We start from the raw sequence: 23,137 nt of genomic DNA, 5'->3' as shown, positions 1-23,137 counted from the left end.
TGAGCGGTCCAACAACTCTATGTCATGTATTACATTTGGCGTATTGCACATTTGCAGTGATTCGCGTTTAAGATCACGATAGTGCTAATGGTGCAATTAAGTACTCAACACCACTGTTTCCTTCCACAACAACCACACTGGAACAGCATTACAAGCTTTCGCAATACGAACGAGATACGAGAAAGCGGCTCAGCGACACCACTAGCGGAGTTTCGTTGAGTTTCGTGTTTTCATTTTGATCCTTCGTAGCTTCTGTTGCAGGCAGGTTAGACGGGCAAGAGGAAGTGTGCTATCAACTATCTGACACACAGTCACGCATCGAGTTCGCATGAAGATATGACATAGCGTCGCAAGCTAAGCGCGGTCAACCTACGTGCTTGCGACTCCATCATGTTGAAGTTCAACGACCAAGTGCGAGAGTTCGTCAAAGGTTTGTCATATTCGTAATGGGGTGTGGTGAGGTCGAGCATGCATTAAAAGTTCGCGATGACAGTTTTGGCTGCTTCGGCGATCGCGTATCGTAATGATTTTCACTTCTTTGTTTCCAGATGTCAACGCATTCTTAGCTGTAGATTTGCAGAATGAAAAGCTGTCGCCAGCCGCGTCATCGGCAAGAACGGAACTTCAGCTAAAACTGCAGCGGTTATGTCAGGAGTACCCGCGTCTCTTGCTGTCCCTCGACATTACAAGCGCCGAGCAAATGCAGGGCTGGAAACTTCCTCGGCCTCTTTCAAGCCCGCATCCTTACATCGACATGCAAATTGGAGGCGCGCTGCCTCGGGAGGCTTCAGTGGAGAATCGGACAGCCGCTGACGATTCAAACGGTACGTACATCGCTAGCCACACTGTGGTGCTCACTGTGTAGCAGCACTTCATAAACGCGACAAGTTATGCAGTCTTTAAAGTGCCTGCGCGTGCGTGTGTGTTTAGAAATAATTTTAACAATAATAACTGCTGCATAGCAGTACACGGGCATAGCCTAATAAACCATAAAAAACTTGCCCACGCTGATCTAGCTGTACCTTTCGTTACATGCACGTTGAAGCAGTGTATCAAGTGAACTTTTGCTTACTTGATCAATAGCTCTGTTAACATCCACTCTGCATGAAAATTTATATTTCTCTCACAGATTATGTTTACTCTGAGGCTGTGCTACTGGAAGGCACCCCTGGGGAGGAAACCGAACCAATAGCTGCAAAACTACCAAAAGCAGCTTTGTCAAGGACTTCATCAGAGCTTGAAGAACAGGCTGAGGATGGTAAGCACACAGACATGAAGCACTTCAGTGAGCTCATTACTTATGTGGCTGCCTTCCACGACTGGAATGCCACCAAAAGGGATAACTCCAACACCCTTGCACGCAAGACTTACAAGATTGCCCTTGGCCTACTGGAGTCCATGAGCACTGCTCGTCTGCTACAGCTGGGGGTATACAAAACCCTTGAGGAAATCGTGGATGCGCAAAGAGCCTTGCAACTCGAACGCATGTCCCTGACAGTCACGGGTCGGTACATCCTGCAGAAACTCAGTTTCAATTACCACATCCAACACGGTCAGAAACAGGCCAATCCACTCGACCTCAGCAACATGCTGATCGCCGCCCCTATCCCTCGAAACATGCGCCCCGAACATAACAGGGGCCGACACCAGGCCCGTGCCAAGACACTGCTGCGCTCCTTTCGTGGGAAGAGGACTACGCACTTCGTAGATATGGCAGATAACACACGAGAACACCGGTTCACGGTGGTAGTCGTAGGTAGACATTGACTCCCGGCTTAAGCATATGTGTAGTGTCAGCACGGAATACTCAGAAACAGTGGAAGAGGTTGTGATTGCACTTGCGCTTACTGACCCCTCTGTGAGGTAGTTCTTAGCGACTCACAATCCACAGTTCGTAACTGCGTGCGGGGACGCATTTCCTCCTGAAGCTCTCCAGATCCTAAGGAAAGCTGGTCAACAGCACTTCACTAGCACCGCGATCATGTGGTGCTAGTGTGCCGATGCATTTAACCGCGCGTTTTCATCAGTATTCACCACTGAACCTGATGCTCTGTTACCTATACCACCGTCAGCTGTGCAATCTGTTATGTCACCGATCGAATTCACTGAACATGGCATAACGGCAATAATTGAAAAGCTAAAACTCTCATCGTCATCTGGGGCGGATGGCATCAACTCTAAACTGTTAAAAAATACTAAACTCATCTGCGCATCGTACTTTAGATTAATCTTCTCACAGTCTTTATCCTCCTGTAGCATCCCCGTCACATGGAAGGAAGGGCAGGTCGTTCCAATCTACAAATCAGGTAATAAAAACTCTCCTCTTAACTACAGACAGATTTCCCTAACCAGCGTACCCTGCAAGATAATGGAGCACGTCATTTTCACCCAAATTATGCACTTCCTTGACGCTAACAACTATTTTCACCCATCCCAACACGGTTTTCGTAAAGGTCTCTCGTGCGAAACGCAACTTGCTATGTTCGTCCATGACTTACACGTTAATCTTGATGCTAACACCCAAATCGATGCCATTTTTCTGGATTATGCTAAAGCATTTGACAAGTTACCTCACCAACGCCTAATACTCAAGCTCTCCCAGCTGAACCTGCACCCTGACGTCTTAAATTGGGTTATTGAATTTCTCACTAACCGATCACAGTCAGTGCATGTCAACAATCGCACCTCCGCACCCCTCCCTGTAACTTCTGGCGTCCCACAAGGTAGTGTTCTAGGCCCCCTACTTTTTCTTATTTATATTAACGACCTTCCCCTTAATGTTTCCTCTCAAATACGTATGTTCGCTGATGATTGTGTCATCTACCGCACAATTACTAATGACTCTGACCACAGTATCTTACAAAATGACCTTAACAAAGTGCAAGGCTGGTGCAACCACTGGTTAATGACCCTTAACGCCAATAAATGTAAAGTAATGTGTTTCACTCGCCGCCATCAGCCCTTATACTCACCGTATAATATTACTAATACTACCTTAGAAAAAGTGGACACATTTAAATACCTCGGCGTCACCCTTTCATACGACTTAGACTGGTCTGCTCATGTTACGCGCATTACTGCATCTGCTAACCAAACACTTGGATTCCTAAAACGCCATCTGCGTCATGCACCGCAACACGTCAAACTACTAGCATTCAAGACGCTCGTACGTCCGAAAATTGAATACGCATCCCCCATCTGGTCACCACATCAAACTTACCTTATCAATGCACTTGAAAGAATTCAGAATCGTGCGGCAAGATTCATTCATTCTTCGTATTCTTATAACACTAGCGTATCACTACTTAAAGCACAGTCCGCCTTAAACACGCTATCATCCCGGCGTCGCATTGATTCGTTAATCCTTTTTCACAAGTTCTATTACAGTTCGCTCCACCATGCACCATATGTGCTGGCCCCACCCCCTCGCCATTCCCTGCGTACAGGGCATTCCTTGCAAGTAACCCGTCCACGCAGCCGAACTACAACTTTCTCTGCGTCCTTCTTTTGCCGATCATCAAGCGACTGGAACGGCCTGCCCGGTCACATAACTGAAATCACCTGTTCAACGACGTTTGCTGATAAGCTTATTACTAATATTCTTCTCTGAACTCATGTGGCCACCAATTAAAATGCACATTTGTAAACCCCACCCCTTATGTAATACCCCCATTTCAGGGGTCTTTAAGGAAAATAAAAGTGAAGTGAAGTGAAGTGAAGTTCCCAGCTCACGTCGCCACCCCCACTGACAAGGGCCCCCCTAACTTGAACGAGGTGGCCCGCCACTCTGCATGAGAAATGACCCATTGCGTAGAGTCGGAGACCCCCTCTTCGAGTTCAGACCTCCTGGTTCGAAACACACGAGAACGCTTAGTCAGACACAATGGCATCCCCAAGCACTACCAGCTAGGCAGGTGGATATTGCCCTCACCTCACCCTAAACTGAAACGTCGCCAGGCAGTCATCAGTCAGGTGCAATGGCAGCACATTTTCCCCGCGCAATACCCGAGTGCTCTTTGCAAGTTATGTCAGGCAACATAACTTGCAAAGTTATGTTGCCTTGTCTTCCAAGTTGTGGGAGTGTCCTGTTATATCAGCTAAAAGGGCAGTAGCTCCGAAGGCTCTAGTATCGAAGTGGTCCGCTGCTCTCTGCAGCTCCAACCTCAAGATGCTAGAGTGGGCAGTCCAGCGGTCGAGAGGCAGCAACAAGGCAAGGCCTCGAAGTCCCCTCATGGGAGACCTGAGCCCGAGTCAGTTAAACTTTGCTGTATTTACAATAAAGTTGTTTCCATCCATTCAGTGAGCTGGCCACAATTTTCGATGCTGCACAAAATTTGCTGAGATTATTTTTTGTTTGTTAGCTGCATACTTGCTAGCTTGTTTACTTGTATTATCCTCAGGTTACAATTAGGTTATACTGAGGAGGGGCAACTATGTGCAAGAATAAGCAAATGCGCTACACAAGAAACAGGCAAACAGGTACACATTTTCAATGAATAACTACAATGCATGTGAAGAACTTGTGACGAGAAATCATAATTAAGCTTGACAGAGCTTTTTTTAATTATTAGACATACAGTCTACAATACATGTTGACTCTGCTTCTGTCTTAATCCATTTCTTTTCTTTCTAGCCGTGTTCTTGCTTTATGTCTTCCATTGCTACAAGACAATTGACTAAATCTGCTACAAAAATGTTATTGCAGGCCCCCTTATTGACATTCCAGCGAGTGAGATGTCCAAGGCTGACAAGACAGGCTTCCTCGAGAAAAAAGGAAAAGGTTTGTGCATACATCCATCAATTTGTAAGCTGTGCTGCATGTTACAGCCAGCAGCATCTCTGTTGCAGCGTTTAATCTTGATTTGATTGGTAGCTACAGAGGTCCAGAACTTTCATTTAAACTCAGGCTGAAAACTTTTACACTCCTCCATTGGCTCTGCTGTCTTGTGCAGAGAGGCTGGGAGGCCTGCTTAGTCCGTTCCAGAAGCGCTGGTGTGCTGTCCGGGATGGCGTCCTCTTCCTGTACGAGAAGCCAACTGACAAACGTCAGAAGGGGCAGATAGCACTGACAATGTACGAGGCACGGCCATTTGTCTATGCCTCCAAAGATGCTTCCAAGAAGGATGCTGCCTTTGAAATTGTCTGTCCTGGCAAGAAAACCTATCAGGTTAGAGTTGAATTACTTCTTCTTATTAATTTTTGACTGAATGCACCTTACTATGCTTTTATGCAAAATCAAGAATTTCTGAAGAGTAAGCTGCTTGCTGTACAGTACTGTTTGCTAAGTGTTTGCTGTATCCTCCTTTGAATATTGTGTTATATTATTTGGTGCTTTTTGCTCATTCCAAATTTGCTTGACACTGAAGTCTTGTAGATCCTCGGCAAATAAGGATATAGTAAAGTGCTGCACGGTTGTCAGGTTCCATGCAGCAGATTTTTATTCCTTGAAGCTTCATTGTTTAATACTCTCATAGCATATATTAAGCTTGCCCAAGGTGCCATTGGCCTTCATGTTTTCACAAACAGTGTTGTTCTTAGGTCACATTTTTCTGGCTTTTCTCAGTTAATCAGACAATTTTCTTAATACGTTTATACAACATGACAAAAGAAGATGGAATATAGGCAAAGGCTACGCAGTCCAAGGCTGCACTGGTATCCTTGGACAACATTGTGACACAAACGTACTTGTAAATTCATATCGTTGCTATGGATATGCTATTCACGCACAGAAATACAAAGCAAGAAATACAGGAAAGTAGGTGGGCCTTCATAATAAAATAGGCAGATAAGTGGATACGAATTACAATGCTTCAGCAAATCAAGCCTGGAGATAAAGCAACTATTTGATGTTATCTAGATAGCATAGATAGCACTTATCAATAGATTAAAAGATTTGATAGGGATCGGCATGTACACTGCCCAACTGTTGCTGTTACACTTCTAAAATTTCTGATTATATCCTTGAATTTCAGTTCATTGCTTTCAACACAAAAGACATGAAGCAGTGGATTTCAGCCATTGAGAAGAACAGCCAAGTTTCTGCATCCACATCATGTAAGTCTTTATCTGTCACATCCTAAAGGTTACTTTCAGCTTGCCAGTAAAGAAGCATTTGTCATTGAACAGCATATGCCATCTCACCACACATCGCATTTACAAAGCAGATGTCTTGAAATATCTCTGTTTAAAGTTGCAAAGAATTGTCCTCAAACAAGTACAGCATTTTGCTCACAAAGTACTTTGTGGGAATACTTAATAGTAGAGGCCAGAATAGCTTAATAAATGAGAAAGTAAGTTTATATTTGATACTTTGGCAACGTAAAAGCAAATATGTGGAATAACTTTAGTAGAAAGTTCTTTGGTGTAACTTGTGACGAGCTGTATTCAGAAGCTGTTACAAAGCCATTGTGGTGTTGGCAGTGCATGTTTCGAAGATAGTACATCATTAAACGGAGGTCCGTTTACACTTCTTTCGCCTTCTTTAGCCGACAGGTATGCATATGGATAAATAACCCATACATATGCCTGATCAATGTTGGAACAAAGAAAGATGTGATTATCTTAACGCAGCGTGCGAGCTATGTACAAAATATAAGCATTTGTCCACACGTTTAGATTTAGCCAGTGCTCCTGTTGCTCAACAGAGATGTGGTCATATAATACTTTTTTTTTATGTTGCCAATAGGGGAGCATATGTGTTTTGTTAATATTGAAGCAAAATACAAAGAATAAATACCTCCAAGGGATGCATTCATTGTGATAACCACTTTGAGATGATAAAAGCCTTTCTTCTGATGTTTGGGGCCGAAATTTGAACACTTCTAATGGCTGTGGCTGTTAATTTAACATACTCACACATGATATACATTCAACCTAAAGGGTGTTGTTAGAATTTTCATCAGAGTAGGCCTTACTTTCAGAAAGAAAATTTGAAGAACGTCCTTTTACTATCCAATAAGGCTTTCCAATAAGACTATCCAATATGTGCTTTACATTTGTCTACAATTCAAATAACCACAGACCAGACTAACGCCTTCTTTCTGCATATGTTCTCACACTGAAGTGTAGATGTGAGGAAAAGAAGAGACTAGAAGTCTTGTGGCTTGCTTTGTCAGAGCGTCTGAAAACCTGTGGGGAGAAGCATATAGAGCATTCAAGATGATATGTGAAAACAAGGCTGTGTGAACATAGCTGCAAGTGAAAGCAACATTAAATATTCACTAGTATTATCTACTAAACACTTGTGGGAACTAAACAGAATTTTAATGAGAACATGAAATATGGTGATCAGGCGCAGTAAACTATATAGTATTTCATCTTGATGATAACTATGCCGCAGATGCTACCGTATTTACACGATTGTAAGTCAACTCGAATGTAAGTCGACACCCCCCCCCCCCCCCCCCCCCATATCGTGTGACAGGAAAAAAAAGGAGAGCATACCCGAGGGCGCATTCGATAACAAAAATTTTTTAGTAGCTGACATGGTCCCTGGACTACTCGAATTCACTAGCGCTACCATCGTCATCGTTGCTATGGCCCCACAGTGCGTCGCCGTCCAACAAAATTTCACATTTGGCAAATGACCACACCACGACATCTTGTGGAACAGCAGCCCACACTGAATGCATCCAACAACACGCAGCCATCAGGGAGGCTCTTTTGACAGGTCTGCCAGCCACTCGTACTCACAGCGGAGCAGGTCCTTAAAGATCCGGGCTTGTTTCATGACCATGTCGCACTTGACTGGCAGGGACCGATCGCGCATTTCAGCGACGTACGCCGCAAGCTTAGCCTACAGCTCCGGAAAGCGTCCAGACTTCGGCACGTGGGAAATTCCTCACTTGTCATCACAGGTGAAAATTTCGCTTCGCTGCAGTCGCCACTCTCGCACCACCTGTTCAGAAGTATCGAACTTGCGGCCCGCTGCGCAGTGATTTGTTTCTTCGGCGTAAAGCGTGGCAGCTCTCTTGAACGCTGCTGTGAACGAGTGCCGAATGATTAGTGAGCCTGGAGCACTCATGACGACTGAGGAAGCATAGAAGTAGCATGAAGTAGCACATAGCCGGCAGTCAAGTGGAACACGTCAAACCAATGCCTTTCAACAGGGAAAGAGAAACCCGCGAGCGTGTCTGCTCTTCCATGAACTACCGATACTCCCCGCAAGCGCTGCCATTCTGAAGGTGCCGCCGCAAATGGGAACAGCGGCGCTTCCATCAACTGTCGACACCCCCCTATAAGTGTTGCGTGCACTGTAAAACTCAAAAATGTTGAAAAACCTTTCCGAAAAGCAAACAAACACGCGGGATAGCGAAAAGCTACGGGTAGGGCCATAGAGCAAACATAAAATTGTACCCACGCTGTAGCTCCCATTGGTCTCGCTTTTTTTGGCGGTGCCATGTTTTGGTTTCGATTGTAAGTCGACTCCCCCCTTCAGATTTTCTAATTTAGTAAAAGTGGTCGACTTACAATCGTGTAAATACGGTAATAGGAAGGCACATCAAAGGGCTGTTCTAGCTTTATAGTGTTACACTTTTGATAAAGCAAGCACGTGTTCAAGACTTTTCTACAGAAACTGAATCCTTCGTGGAACAAAAGATGTTGAAATGACTTTTTGTACAAACAGACAGTTCATCTTAGCAGACACTTCGTTTCAGCAGTTTTATATATAAAGGCACTCAATGAGAAATCACTGTTGCCATATCTTTACTGAAATGCATCTGCTAAAACAACGTGTAAGTATTTATGCTGGAGCCCACGTAAGTTTTTGTGGAACTGCTAAGAGAAAAACTTATTCTCAATGTACTAAAAAGTTTGCATTCTGCTGAAAGCATGATCCTACTGCCAGAAAAGTCTAAAATCTGCTACATATAGTGTAGGTTTCGTTAGAATGTCAATAGTACTTGGCAAGAGCTGATAATGCTGTCTGTGATCTATCATTGGGCTAGAAAGTCGCATTTGGCAAACTGCCTCGTTGGCTGTTTATGAATTTTCTTTTTTCGCTCATCAACAGTTGTCATCATCACATGCAGGAGCAGTAGTTAGCTGGTATATGGCTAAAGTGCCTTGGTAGCATGTCTGTCTCTGCAGTATGCAGACAACCAAATGTGGAGCAGTGTGGCAGCGACATGGAAGATCATATTGCAGGGTTTATCATAAAAGAAATGCATGTGCGACACAACTTTCAGATTTTGGATGGTCTTGTTAATCACAGACGTTTGATCACTTATTTTAGGTGAGATGACATCTATTTTCCAAATCGCTGCCATAGTGGCTCGCAGTATTATTATTTGGGATGTTCCCACTATGAAATCGGAGGTGTGGTAGGCAGCCCACATATTCATTCCCCTGGCTACATGTGATTAGTTCAAGTATGTGTGAACATGTATGCCATCACGAAATCTTAAAAGAGCCCCTCACCAGGCCTGGCCATTTTCAGCTGACAAGTGCAGTGCATACAATGTGCCCTAACGATCATGTCTGCTATTACATCCCTACGCGCCGCAGAAAGGGCTTACATTTAAAAACAAATGTTGTTTGCCCTTCTCTTCGCGGGCGCCGCACTCCCAGCCAGAGAGTCGACATTAGTCGCGCAGATGCGCCTATGTACATGGTAGTGCTGTGAAATCACTCATAGTGACACATGACTTTGGGAGTTATTCAAGGCAACATCTCTTATTTGTTGCTTGAATAAAGGAACTAAAGGTTAGAGAAATAATAAAAGATACAACCCAGATGTCTGCATATTTTTGTTTTACTTCATTCTGTAGTAAAAGAGATGTACTTCCATTTTGTCTGCTTGTTCCCACGTTGTGCAGTCATGCACACATGCACACTATTCATTTTCAACCGTGCTCCAGCGCTGCGTTCATGCTCTTTCGTCCTCTTGTGTCACTGACTTATACCGCTAATCAGGTGTTCTCGTGCAGAGCATGCAAAATCGCATGCGAGACTGTCAGAGGAATTGCACAACTCAGCAAAAATGCGAGAGGGAGAGAAAAGAAGGCAGGGCTAACAACATATTCGTCACACGATCCTCCTGCTCTTGTATGGGAGAACGCATGAAAGGAATTTCGCTTGCAGAGGCTAGACGGGAAAATGGAGAAAGTTCCTATGTTGGCCGTGACGCTCTGCTCCTGATATCATATGTTTATGGCATTTCAAGTATTTCCGCTCTTAATGAACTAATTTTAAGATATCCTTGCAGTAGAGCACTCCTCACAGGGCATGTAATAACTTCCAGTATGCTATAACCAAAATTTGCTATGTATCCTTGTGAGGGGCTCTTTAAAGGGATGAAAAAAGCAAAGAAACTTCCAAAATTTGTGTAGCTGATGTTTTATTATTGCTCTATCCGAAACAAACTCACACATGCAATCTCTTTTCTATAAATTACCCAGTGTAAATCCCCTCCATCCATACACTACCACTGCTTTTGCTATGTAGCGGCAACTTTTGATGTGCGCCACTGTTCCCTGATTTGTCGCTAACACCAGTTCTGCTTCCGGGGTTTCTGCTTCTGAGGATTCCATTTCCGGTTGTTTTGCTTCCAGGATTTCTGGTTCCTAAATTTTCACTTGTTGCACATTCGCATCTCAATGCAGCAATGATGTCGCTTCCACTTGGAACCAGAAGTTGGCACTACGTAAATTCCACTTCACGCCAGAAGCTGAGGGGGTGAGCGAGGGAGGGGCATGAAGGAGGAGGGCAGGTTGGCAGTACTTGAACTGGTCGGTGAAAGCATGTATAAAGGGGCTATGGAGGGCTCTGTACAGTCAATTTCCATTAATTTTACATCACCAGAACTGTAAAATTGATTTGAAATCTCCCGACTCGTCACATAAAAATATTTTAAAAACATATAGGCAACTCTTAAGTCTTTCGAATACATCATATCAAGAAGGGGTGGGATAAGTGGAATTGTCTGATTGACGGATAACTGCTAACCGAAGTTAATGGATGTCTCCAATATTTGCCTTAAATATGTGGTCAGCATCTTTTATACCATAAAAAAATATTCGCTGTGGTTGCTTAGTGGTTGTGGTGTTGAACTGCTAAGCACAAGGTCGCAGGCTTGAATCCTGGCCACGGCGGCTGCATATTGATGGGGGCAAAAAGCGAAAACACCTGTGTACTTTGATTTAGCTGCACATTTAAAGAACCGCAGGTGGTCAAAATTTCCGAAGCCCCCCACTACAGTGTGCCTCATAATCAGATTGTGGTTCTGGTACATAAAACCCCGTAATTTTTTATACTATAAAAGCAAGTGCAGACTCGAAGAGCAAGAAAGGAATTTTGCTCAATATGAGTTTTCCTTTTTTGTGCAGCTGGAGATTTGCACCAAGAAAATGCAGCAGATGTGCGCCAGCCACCTGTGCAGTCATCTGCAAGCAAGTTGCCTTTACCAAGTCCTCGTCAGGAGCTGACACGTGTCCCATCAGTACCAATCACGTCTGAGGCAGACAGAGAACTTGAGTATGAATATGTTGAAGGTCAGACAACCATGACTGCCGTAGAAGATGAAGAGGAACCACTCTATGAAGATGGAGAAACCTACTTTTCTGATGACACAAAGACAAGTAGCCAGACAGACGAGGAAGTGACAAGTGACTATGAAAGCTGGTACCAGGCCATCTGGGATTGCCATGCGGGACAACCTGATGAACTTTCCTTCAAACGTGGCGACTTGCTTAAAGTTGTGAGTAAAGAGTACGACGAGCACTCCTGGTGGGTTGCCAAGGCACGTGGCAACAAGGCAACAGTGGGCTTCGTGCCAAAGACATATCTGATGGCAGCCTATGAGAAAGTGCAGTGATATTCGGGTGGATGCATCTTACATCATTGTGCTCAAAAGTCGCATGTGATGCGCTACTCACTGAAATGGCTGGGGAGAACTGTAGTGTTTAAGACTTTCCCATACGCTTTGCATTCATGGAGTACTGCATAGCAATTGTTATAAAAATGAAAAAGAGTGTGTTTACCTTGTCAACATCACAAATTTAATGTGACATAAAGCTAGTTTCTTAAGCTTTTTAAGCTTTAAGTCGAACTTTGAAGCATAGCATTTCTGTTTCTTGTCGAGAAATAAAATATTTATCCTTCACAAGGTTTGGGTGTTGAAAACAGACAAGCATGGTTCGTAGATCACACGCCAACGATTCGGTCCGCAAAAATATCAAATCGCTGCATGGCACGGACACAGATGAAATTTCAAATGAAAGCCCATGCGTCCTTTCTCTTGAATAAGTGTGTTTCCTGTCGGAGATGAGGTCACACGCTTGAACGCGATATAAAACCCCCAGCTTAGGGTAGCCAACCAAGCGCTTTTCTGGCTAACTTCCTTGCCTTGTCCCTTTACTTTCACCTCCTCCTCAGATGCACTGCCTGCAACATCACCAGTTATGGCACGCGATTTCGGTAATCCATCCGATGCGGCGCGCTCAGCAACGCCACTCGTAGTGCGCCGTGCAGCAGAAAATCATGAGCCATTCCAGTCTGTGAAGGTGGATGACCAGCGAAGCTGGCTAACATATGACACAGAGGTGACAATGTTGAACATATGTACGGACTCATTTACCGTCGTATTTCTGCATTCGCGTGGATGACGGGACCGCCGCCCTGAGGAGGCAGAAGTAAATTGACATGCATGGCATAGGCCACCACCATGGGAGAATGGAAGGAAAAGAAAGGTGACACGCAGGCGCTTGGAACGCCGAGAGAGGGCAGTGCGAGTGTAGGCATGGCCGACGCGGGCCAAAGTGTAGTATCTGTTATTATCAGCTTAATATCTGATACGGATTGTATCACCCAGCCCAAGATAATGTATTTTTGGAAGTTGGCGGAGTGCTTGAAGCCTGCTTCACCTCCGCCGCGGGTCAGCCCGGTACTGCACTATCTTCAGGATCGGCCCGCGGTTATTGGTCTACGGACATCAATTCGCTGGAAGCTAGCCATATACAGCTTTGCTGTATGTATGGGTGGATGAATGTTATGAGCGTCCCCTTTGGAACGGGGCAGTGGGTTGCGCCACCAAGCTCTTGCTATTATACTGTCTAGTGTTCTACCTAGGTTAAACAATGAAAAAAGAAAAAAAAACTCTATGAACTACCACGCCCAAATTTTCTGATCCCCTATTGCGATCTGTGCTTTTGTACGTCTCTGTCTTTTGTCGTTTCCCTACTTTTCTTCTACCAATCCTCCTATCGCCTCTTACTAATGCCTATTACGGACATGTTTGCTTCACCACTGCTCCCGCTGAACCTAAGGGCTTCAAGGAGGCCAGTGGTGCCTAAATCTACCGCTAGGTAGATGTCTTCACATTCTAATAAAACATGCTCCGTCGTTTCCCTAGCTTTACTGCAGCAAGCACATGCTTCTTTTTCCTTCTTATATCTCACTTTATAGGTGTGTGTTGTAAGGCATCCCGATCTCGCTTCAAAAAGTAATGAGCTTCCTTTTGAGTTATCATAAATGGTTTCTTTCCTGATTTCATTTTTTCCTCTTAAGTAGTTACTCATGGCAGGTTTCTTTTTCATTGCCGCCACCCATGAGATTATTTCAGCCTCTCTGACTTTCCGCTTGACCTTTTTTATTGCTGTGTTGCCCACCATACAGGCCGCATACTTGCTGGAAAGCTTCCTAGTTCTTTTCCTCCCCTGTGAATCAATGTTTTTCCTGTACAGATACGTGAACACCCTCCCATCCCATTTACTTTCTTCCATATTCCTCAGCCGTTCTTCATACTCAATTTTACTGCGAGCTTCCCTCACTTCAAAACTTGTCCAGCCCATATCACCCTGCACAGCTTCATTTGTAGTCTTCCCGTTAGCGCCCAATGCAAGGCGACCCACTGACCTTTGGTTCCCGTTGAGTCCTGATTGTACCCCTGATTTAAATCAAATTACTGCATTTCCAAAAGTAAATCCTGGAACCATTACACCTTTCCACATAGCTCAGAGGACCTCGTACCTACTGTATCCCCATAGTGCTCTGTGCTTCATTATGGCTGCATTTCTATTCCCCTTTACTGTTATGGTTTTTCCCTGTTTTTCCATATATCTGTTGCCTTCGTTTATCCGTATACCAAGGTATTTATATTCCGTTACCCGAGGTATTTCTTGGCCCTGTATCTCCACTGTCTGTTCACTGTTTTCATTGAATACCATGACACCTGATTTTCTAACACTAAATTTCAAACCTAAATTGTTGCCTTCCTGTCCACAGATATTAGCCAGACGTTGCAAATCACTTTGCTTATTAGCTAGCAACACAATGTCGTCTGCATAAAATAAACCTGGGAGTTGCTGCTGTACTACTGTACCCGCCTGTTTGTATGAGAGATTAAACCCGATATTACTTTCTTCTAGCGCCCTCTCCATCCTACTATGTACATCATAAACAGCAGCGGGGATAAAGGGCACCTCTGCATCAGTCCCTTGTTGATATGAACTTTCTACTCGCTCCTCATCCCTTCCCATTCCACGCAAACGGTATTTTCTAGGTAAATCTCTCTCAAAAGCTGTAAGATGGAAAATTGTGCGCCATCTATCGACAATGATTGTCAATGTATGCGAATAGCAGAATGCTTCTTGAAACATGTTCACCTTATTAAAGGAATGATGCTCTTGTTGATTTGTTGCAGTGAACATATTTTGGTAGCGTTTGTTCTTTCATTCCATTATACAGCAGTGAAAAGAACCACTAACCAGCATATCTGAAGTCGTAGTATAGGTGGCTATACATAAAGTTGATCCATTATATGTGCATTGTCTCCAGCGGTGCGAGCTCCGGCTAATGCCGCTAGATCCTCTTTTCCTGCAGCCGCCGCAACGGGAGAAGACAGCGGGAGAAAAAGAGGACAGCCCTTCGTGAGCGCACCACCGCAGCATTTAAACCTTCAGACTCCACAAAGCTGCACTCTTCGACGAATGTACACCCTTTGGGGTGTACAATAATCGTCATCTGCCTTGCTTGCGTTTCTGTTCTTGAAAACGCTGCGCTCGCTACTTTCCTGTCGAGAAGGCTCTGTCGTGCTGATTACGCGTGCATGCCGTTCGTGACTTGAAAGTACCGGGCCCACAGCGTTAAAGAAAGGAAATGCGGAGAAGACAGATGACGATTATCGTTGTATGGCAAGCTATGAGGCAAAGGGTGTAGAGTTCGCACGACCACTCGTGCGTATCGGTCCGTTTGCTCTTTAAAAAGTTTACACCCTTTGGGTCGTATCTTGTCCCACAATGATAATCGTCATCTGTCTTGCCCACATTTACTCTCTCTAACGCTGCTAGCCCAGTGCTTCCAAGTCACGAATGGCTTGCGCATTATCAGCGTAACACAACATTCTCGACAGGAAAGTAGCGAGCGCGGAGTTTTCAAGAAAGGAAACGCAAGCAAGGCAGGTTACGGTTATCGTTGTGGGACAAGATAAGCCCCAAAGAGCGAAAACTTAAGAGTGTATTAACGTCGAAAGTGCGTACAACCAACACTGACTACGAAACAGGCGAAAGAAGCAGAGAAAGCTATACCGCGCTTTAATGTCATGTTTGCCACATAGCTCAATTAGGTGCCTTTGCTCGTAAATGCACGTATTGCTTAAGGACGCACATCTACCTGAGCAGTGCTGTGGAGTGAACCTTTCGGGCATCCCGCGACATCAAATGGGCGTGGTATTCTCTGCTACTTGCAATTTGTGCGAGTTTCACCAGCCAGCAGTACCAGCGCAGCACTACGCGATAACGAAATTACTAAAACGCGAAAGCGTGGGCGGTGCAGAGTCGAGTGAAAACGAAACATTTAGATCGGTCGCGTCGTTGTCGAAGGTACGAGCACCGAGCGAACGAGCACATCGAAAGATGAGAGCGAACGCGACGGATGAAAAAATCAAAAGCGAAGAGGCGCGAGGAGGAAAGAGAAGAGGGGGTTCTGCGGAATCATGAAGCGGAAGGCGGAGGACGTTATGACGGAAGGGTGAGGAGGAAACCAGCGCGGAAACAAAGCGCATGCGTAGGGTTCGGACCCACTCATCATCAGCCTAATTTATGTTCACGGCAGGACGAAGGCCTCTCCCTGCAATCTCCAATTACACCTGTACTGCGCCAACCGATCCCAACTAGCGCCTGCGAATTTCTTCGAATTTCTTAATTTCATCACGTCTTCTGCCGTCCTCGACTGCGCATTCCTTCTCTTGGCACCCATTCTGCAACCCTAATGGTCCACCGGTACACACACACACACACACACACACACACACACACACACACACACACACACACACACACACACACACACACGTATATATATATATATATATATATATATATATATATATATATATATATATATATATATATATATATATCTTGCACTGAAGAAACTTCGTGTGACCTTAAAGAATTGAGCTATGAAGTGACGGCGTTGTATGAGTATATACAAGACATCATAGTAGGAGACAGTTCAATTTCACAGCCTGAGTCATCTCGGTGGTGTAATCTACTTCGTGTAATTTAATCTTCCTTCGTGTAATTGTGGCATACTTGGCTATCACTAATACTGCTTCGCCTTCCCGGCGAAACTACAGCCTCTCTCTCTCTCTCTTCTGTGAGTCCGAGTATCAGCGCTGTTGCGCATGACTGCTGTTGATTCTGATTTCTAGTGAATCCGGCTTGGCCTCATTGCGGTTACTGAGTAAATTATACAGTGTTCCCCAACTATCACACACCAAGACTTTTTTAAAAAAAAAGAGCAGTTGCGTTACTCGAGGAAAACCCAATGCATATTGTTTCCAGTACAGTGGAGTAGCCACCAGCAATTTTTTCGTTCCTGAAATTTAATTCGACAATTGCAATTAATTATCTAATTGTAGAAATACTGTCCTAATTACCAAAGTGTCAATGAGGCATTTGTAGGCAACCGCAGGCACCCCAAATGACATCTAACTGCTGTGTTTTCAGTGCAGTACTAATTGCGTGCAATTTTTTCCGACTGGCAAACAAACCTCACGAAATATGAAAAATACCACGTGACTGCGCTCCCACCCGCATCATAAAGCAGTGCCCTCAAATAAGCTGATTGAAAGCAACTGCACTGCTTGTCGCAAACCCAAAGAGAGAGCGCATCACCTTGATAATGGTACGGTAGGAGCATCAACAGCAGGTTTCGCGTCCTTGCAGCTATTCCTATCTCTCTACGTCACACTTATTATCCGTATTTCAAGGCCGACTGATCACATGGATAACAAAAGCCCCTTGATAACGCGGTCGAAGTGCCGCTCTTACCACGCATGAAATTCGAAAAGCACTGGAATAGGCACAGAATGTTCCAAAATCCCGGCTTTGCTCGCACCGCATCGACAGAGTGCGCGCGCAGATATATTTCGCGCCAGAAACTTACTTCGAATCAAATCCAAATTAAAGTGACGGTTTAGTTTTCATTAGAGTGTACACGTGCTGGAAAAACAGGTTTATGGCATAAAATAAAAGCGAAATAAACAGCCTGGGAAGTGACCCACGTGTTGAGAAAAGGCAAAACCGATGTGTTCAAGAAAGTAAATAACCACTTATAAATTAGCCTAATTGGCAGTTGTGACACTTGCACAAAAAGAAACAAAAAATACATCAGATTTCAGTGTGCCCTTATTGTCTACGAATTCGTAAGCGCCGTTGAACATCAGCTGCTGCCTAGACGACGTGTTCAAATAGGTCTCCTTTTGCAGCTTGTGTCCGCTGTATCATATCTTCAATTGGCTTTCTTGATGACCGACGCCGGAATTCTACGGCAGACATCCGTTATACTTGCCTTGAACTAATCTGATGTCCATCTCGATCATGTAATTACGATCTTTCACATAACCCTCAAGAAAAGAAAGCGAGTGGAGAGAGGTCAAGTGACCTAACCGTCCAATTTACAGGCCCGCGCCTTTCAATCTATTGTGCAAGAAAAGTCGTATCCAGCCAGTTTCGTGCTCGGCTGCTGCTGTGTGCGGGTGCCCCATATTGCTGATACCACAGAAGTGGAAGACGTGACAGCGAGACTTCGCTGAGAAACTCATCCACCACTCCTTCAAGTATTTCGTTCACGTAACGCTTCCAGTTCAGCGTGTGATCGAAGAAGATGGGACCGATTACAGCGCCGGCGTAAATTTCGAACCACACATTGAGTGACCACTGGTACTGGTGCCGATTGCGCTTTACCAAGTGTAGATTGCAGTCCCCCCCCCCCCCCAATAGTGTGCATTATGCAAATTTACCTAGGCGTTTCTGTGAAAATTGGCTTCATATGTGCACATGATGTTGCTCAAGAAGTCCGGTGACTCATCGGCTTCTCAGCCGAGATTGCGGAAATTGTCTTTTGTGAAAAAAAGGTAAGCTTATTGCCCAGCAAAATGTTGACGCAACCATGTCCAATCACTTCTCTAGAAAACTCCGGCTCGGGGCATATACATCAGTCTCCATGCAAATGCAAGTGTTTCCGCTGATTCACAGGCGGAATAAACGGAGTGCGAAAGTGGGCTTTTGCGTTTAAAAAATGTAAGCATATATAGCCATAGCCCAACAAATGTCGACGCACCCAAGTCCTCACTTCTCTGGAAAACTCTGTTTCAGGGAATATATATCAACCTCCATGCTAGTGCAAGTGTTTCCGCCGATTCACGAGCTGAATAAACGGATTGCGGAAATCGGCTTCTGTTACAAAAAAGGTGAGCCTATAGCCCAGCAAAATTTCGCCGCAGCCATTTCCTCACTTCTACAGAAAACTCTGGCTCAGGGCAAATACGCCAGCCTCCATGCTAACAAAAGTGTTGTTTCCGCCGATTCACGAGTTGAATAAATGGATTGCGGAAGTTGGCTCCTGTTGCAAAAAAGGTAAGCCTGAAGCCCAGCAATATGCCGGTGCAACTTAGTCCTCATTTTTCTGGAAAGCTCTGGTTTGGGGCATATACATCCCTCTCCATGCTAATGCAAGTGTTGCTTCCGCCGATTCACGAGCTGAATAAAGGAATTGTGAAAGTTGGCTTCTGTTACAAAAAAGGTAAGCCTAGAGTCCAGCAAAACGTCGGCGCAGCAATGTGCTCACTTCTCTGGAAAACTCTGGTTCGGGGCATATACATCACTCTCCATGCTAACACAAGTGTTGTTTCCGCCGATTCACGAGCTGAATAACCGGATTGCGGAAGTTGGCTCCTGTTGCAAAAAAGGTAAGCCTAAAGAGTAGCAAAATGTCGACGCAGCTATGTCCTCACTTCTCTGGAAAACTCTGGCTCGGGGCAAATATTCCAGTCTCCATGCCAACACAAGGGTTTCCGCCGATTTACGAGCTCAACAAACCGACTGCGGAAGTTGGCTTCTGTTGCAAAAGGTAAGCCCAGCAAAATGTCGGCGCAACCATGTCCTCACTTCTCTGCAAAACTCTCGTTTGGGGCATATACATCTCTCCATGCTAATGCAAGTGTTTAATAAAAGGATTGCGGATATTCGCTTTAGTGAAAAAGAAAGGTAAGCATATAGCCCAACAACATGTTAGAGCAGCCATGTCCACTCAATTCTGTCAAAGTGAGTGAGCGCTGGTTCTTCACATATATCCCTCCCCACGCATGCGCTGATGCCAATTTACCCGATAAATAAACGAAAAGCCACAGATTATTTTTCTCGAACAAATAAAAACCGGTAAGCCTATAGCCCATGAAAATATCGTCTCAGCTACGTAAAATAAATTCCCTCGAAAGCGCTGGTTAATCAGATACATCACTCCCCACGCATGCGCTGATACCGATTTACCCGATAAATAAACGAAAAGCCACAGATTAATTTTCTCGAAAAAATGAAAAAAATACGGTAAGCCCATAAAAATATCGTCTCAGCCACGTAAAATAAATTACCTCGAAAGCGCTGGTTCATTACATACATCACTCCCCACGCATGCGCTGATGCTGATTTACCCGATAAGTAAACGAAAAGGCACAAATTTATTTTTCTCGAAAAAATGAAAAAACGGTAAGCCTATAGCCCAGGAAAATATCGTTTCAGCCCCGCAAAATAAGTTCCCTCGAAAGCGCTCGTTCTTCACATAAATCGCTCCCCACGCATGCGCTGATGCCGATTTACCCGATAAGTAAACGAAAAGGCACAAATTTATTTTTCTCGAAAAAATGAAAAAACGGTATAGCCCAGGAAAATATCGTTTCAGCCACGCAAAATAAATTCCCTCGAAAGCGCTCGTTCTTCACATAAATCGCTCCCCACGCATGCGCTGATGCCGATTTACCCGATAAGTAAACGAAAAGGCACAAATTTATTTTTCTCGAAAAAATGAAAAAACGGTAAACCTATAGCCCAGGAAAATATCGTTTCAGCCACAAAAAATAAATTCCCTCGAAAGAGCTGGTTCTTCACATAAATCACTCCCCACGCATGCGTTGATGCCGATTTACCCAATAAATAAACGAAAAGCCACAGATCAATTTTCTCGAAAAATGAAAAAACGGTAAGCCTATAGCCCAGGAAAATATCGTCTCAGCCACGCAAAATAAATTCCCTCGAAAGAGCTGGTTCTTCACATAAATCACTCCCCAAGCATGCGTTGATGCCGATTTACCCAATAAATAAACGAAAAGCCACAGATCAATTTTCTCGGAAAAAATGAAAAAACGGTAAGCCTATAGCCCATGAAAATATCGTCTCAGCCACGTAAAATAATTTCCCTCGAAAGCGCTGGTTCTTCACATATATCATTACCCACGCATGCGCTGATGCCGATTTAGCCGATAATTAAACGAAAAGGCACAGATTAATTTTCTCGAAAAAATGAAAAACGGTAAACCTATAGCCCAGGAAAATATCGTTTCAGCCACGCAAGATAAGTTCCCTCGAAAGAGCTGGTTCTTCACATACATCACTCCCCACGCATGCGCTGATGCCGATTTACCCAATAAATAAACGAAAAGCCACAGATCAATTTTCTGAAAAAAAATGAAAAAACGGTAAGCCTACAGCCCAGGAAAATATCGTTTCAGCCACGCAAAATAAATTCCCTCGAAAGAGCTGGTTCTTCACATAAATCACTCCCCACGCATGCGCGGATGCCGATTTACCCGATAAATAAACGAAAAGGCACAAATTAATTTTTCTCGAAAAAATGAAAAAACGGTAAGCCTATAGCCCAGGAAAATATCGTCTCAGCCACGTAAAATAATTTCCCTCGAAAGCGCTGGTTCTTCACATAAATCATTACCCACGCATGCGCTGATGCCGATTTAGCCGATAATTAAACGAAAAGGCACAGATTAATTTTCTCGAAAAAATGAAAAACGGTAAACCTATAGCCCAGGAAAATATCGTTTCACCCACGCAAAATAAGTTCCCTCGAAAGAGCTGGTTCTTCACATACATCACTCCCCACGCATGCGCTGATGCCGATTTACCGAATAAATAAACGAAAAGCCACAGATTAATTTTTCTCGAAAAAATGAAAAAACGGTAAGCCTATAGCCCAGGAAAATATCGTTTCAGCCACGCAAAATAAATTCCCTCGAAAGAGCTGGTTCTTCAAATAAATCACTCCCCACGCATGCGCTGATGCCAATTTACCCGATAAATAAACGAAAAGGCACAGATTACTTTTTCTCGAAAAAATGAAAAAACGGTAAGCCTATAGCCCATGAAAATAGCTTCTCAGCCACGTAAAATAATTTCCCTCGAAAGCGCTGGTTCGTCACATATATCACTCCGCACGCATGCGCTGATGCCGATTTACCCAAAAAATAAACGAAAAGCCACAGATTAATTTTTCTCAAAAAATGAAAAAACGGTAAGCCTATAGCCCAGGAAAATATCGTTTCAGCCACGCAAAATAAATTCCCTCGAAAGAGCTGGTTCTTCACATAAATCACTCCCCACGCACGCGCTGATGCCGATTTACCCGATAAATAAACGAAAAGGCACAAATTAATTTTTCTCGAAAAAATGAAAAAACGGTAAGCCTATAGCCCATGAAAATAGCTTCTCAGCCATGTAAAATAATTTCCCTCGAAAGAGCTGGTTCTTCACATACATCACTCCCCACGCATGCGCTGATGCCGATTTACCCAATAAATAAACGAAAAGCCACAGATCAATTTTCTGGAAAAAAATGAAAAAACGGTAAACCTATAGGCCAGGAAAATATCGTTTCAGCCACGCAAAATAAATTCCCTCGAAAGTGCTGGTTCTTCACATAAATCGCTCCCCACGCATGCGCTGATGCCGATTTACCCGATAAGTAAACGAAAAGGCACAGATTAATTTTTCTCGAAAAAATGAAAAAACGGTAAGCCTATAGCCCAGGAAAATATCGTTTCAGCCAAGCAAAATAAATTCCCTCGAAAGAGCTGGTTCTTCACATAAATCACTCCCCACGCATGCGCTGATGCCGATTTACCCGATAAATAAACGAAAAGGCACAAATTAATTTTTCTCGAAAAAATGAAAAAACGGTAAGCCTATAGCCCAGGAAAATATCGTCTCAGCCACGTAAAATAATTTCCCTCGAAAGCGCTGGTTCTTCACATAAATCGCTCCCCATGCATGCGTTGATGCCGATTTACCCAATAAATAAACGAAAAGCCACATATCAATTTTCTCGAAAAAATGAAAAAAACGGTAAGCCTATAGCCTAGGAAAATATCGCTTCAGCCCCGCAAAATAAATTCCCTCGAAAGAGCTGGTTCTTCACATAAATCGCTCCCCACGCATGCGCTGATGCCGATTTACCCGATAAATAAACAAAAAGGCACAAATTAATTTTTCTCTAAAAAATGAAAAAACGGTAAGCCTATAGCCAAGGAAAATATCGTTTGAGCCACGCAAAATAAATTCCCTCGAAAGAGCTGGTTCTTCACATACATCACTACCCACGCATGCGTTGATGCCGATTTACCCAATAAATAAACGAAAAGCCACAGATCAATTTTCTGGAAAAAAATGAAAAAACGGTAAGCCTATAGGCCAGGAAAATATCGTTTCAGCCACGCGAAATAAATTCCCTCGAAAGCGCTGGTTCTTCACATAAATCGCTCCCCACGCATGCGCTGATGCCGATTTACCCGATAAATAAACGAAAAGGCACAAATTTATTTTTCTCGAAAAAATGAAAAAACGGTAAGCCT

The 23,137-nt window shown here is 44.0% G+C and overlaps 1 protein-coding gene and 1 pseudogene across 1 annotated transcript; both read left to right on the top strand.

The window, feature by feature from the left end:
- Positions 1 to 80: 80 nt before the first annotated feature.
- On the top strand, positions 81 to 14,645 carry LOC142585840 (src kinase-associated phosphoprotein 2-like). Its single transcript, XM_075696875.1, has 7 exons — positions 81 to 430; positions 549 to 824; positions 1,130 to 1,258; positions 4,706 to 4,780; positions 4,953 to 5,167; positions 5,973 to 6,054; positions 11,328 to 14,645. The coding sequence occupies exons 1-7, from the start codon at positions 391 to 393 to the stop codon at positions 11,813 to 11,815; spliced, it is 1,305 nt and encodes a 434-aa protein (XP_075552990.1). The 5' UTR covers positions 81 to 390; the 3' UTR covers positions 11,816 to 14,645.
- LOC142586486 (U2 spliceosomal RNA) lies at positions 12,740 to 12,917 on the top strand (annotated as a pseudogene).
- Positions 14,646 to 23,137: the final 8,492 nt, after the last annotated feature.

This window comes from Dermacentor variabilis, chromosome 6, assembly GCF_050947875.1.
Source record: "Dermacentor variabilis isolate Ectoservices chromosome 6, ASM5094787v1, whole genome shotgun sequence".
Classification (NCBI taxonomy): domain Eukaryota; kingdom Metazoa; phylum Arthropoda; class Arachnida; order Ixodida; family Ixodidae; genus Dermacentor; species Dermacentor variabilis.
The sequence above is the reverse complement of the archived record's forward strand: the minus strand, read 5'-3'. Positions and strand labels throughout refer to the sequence as shown.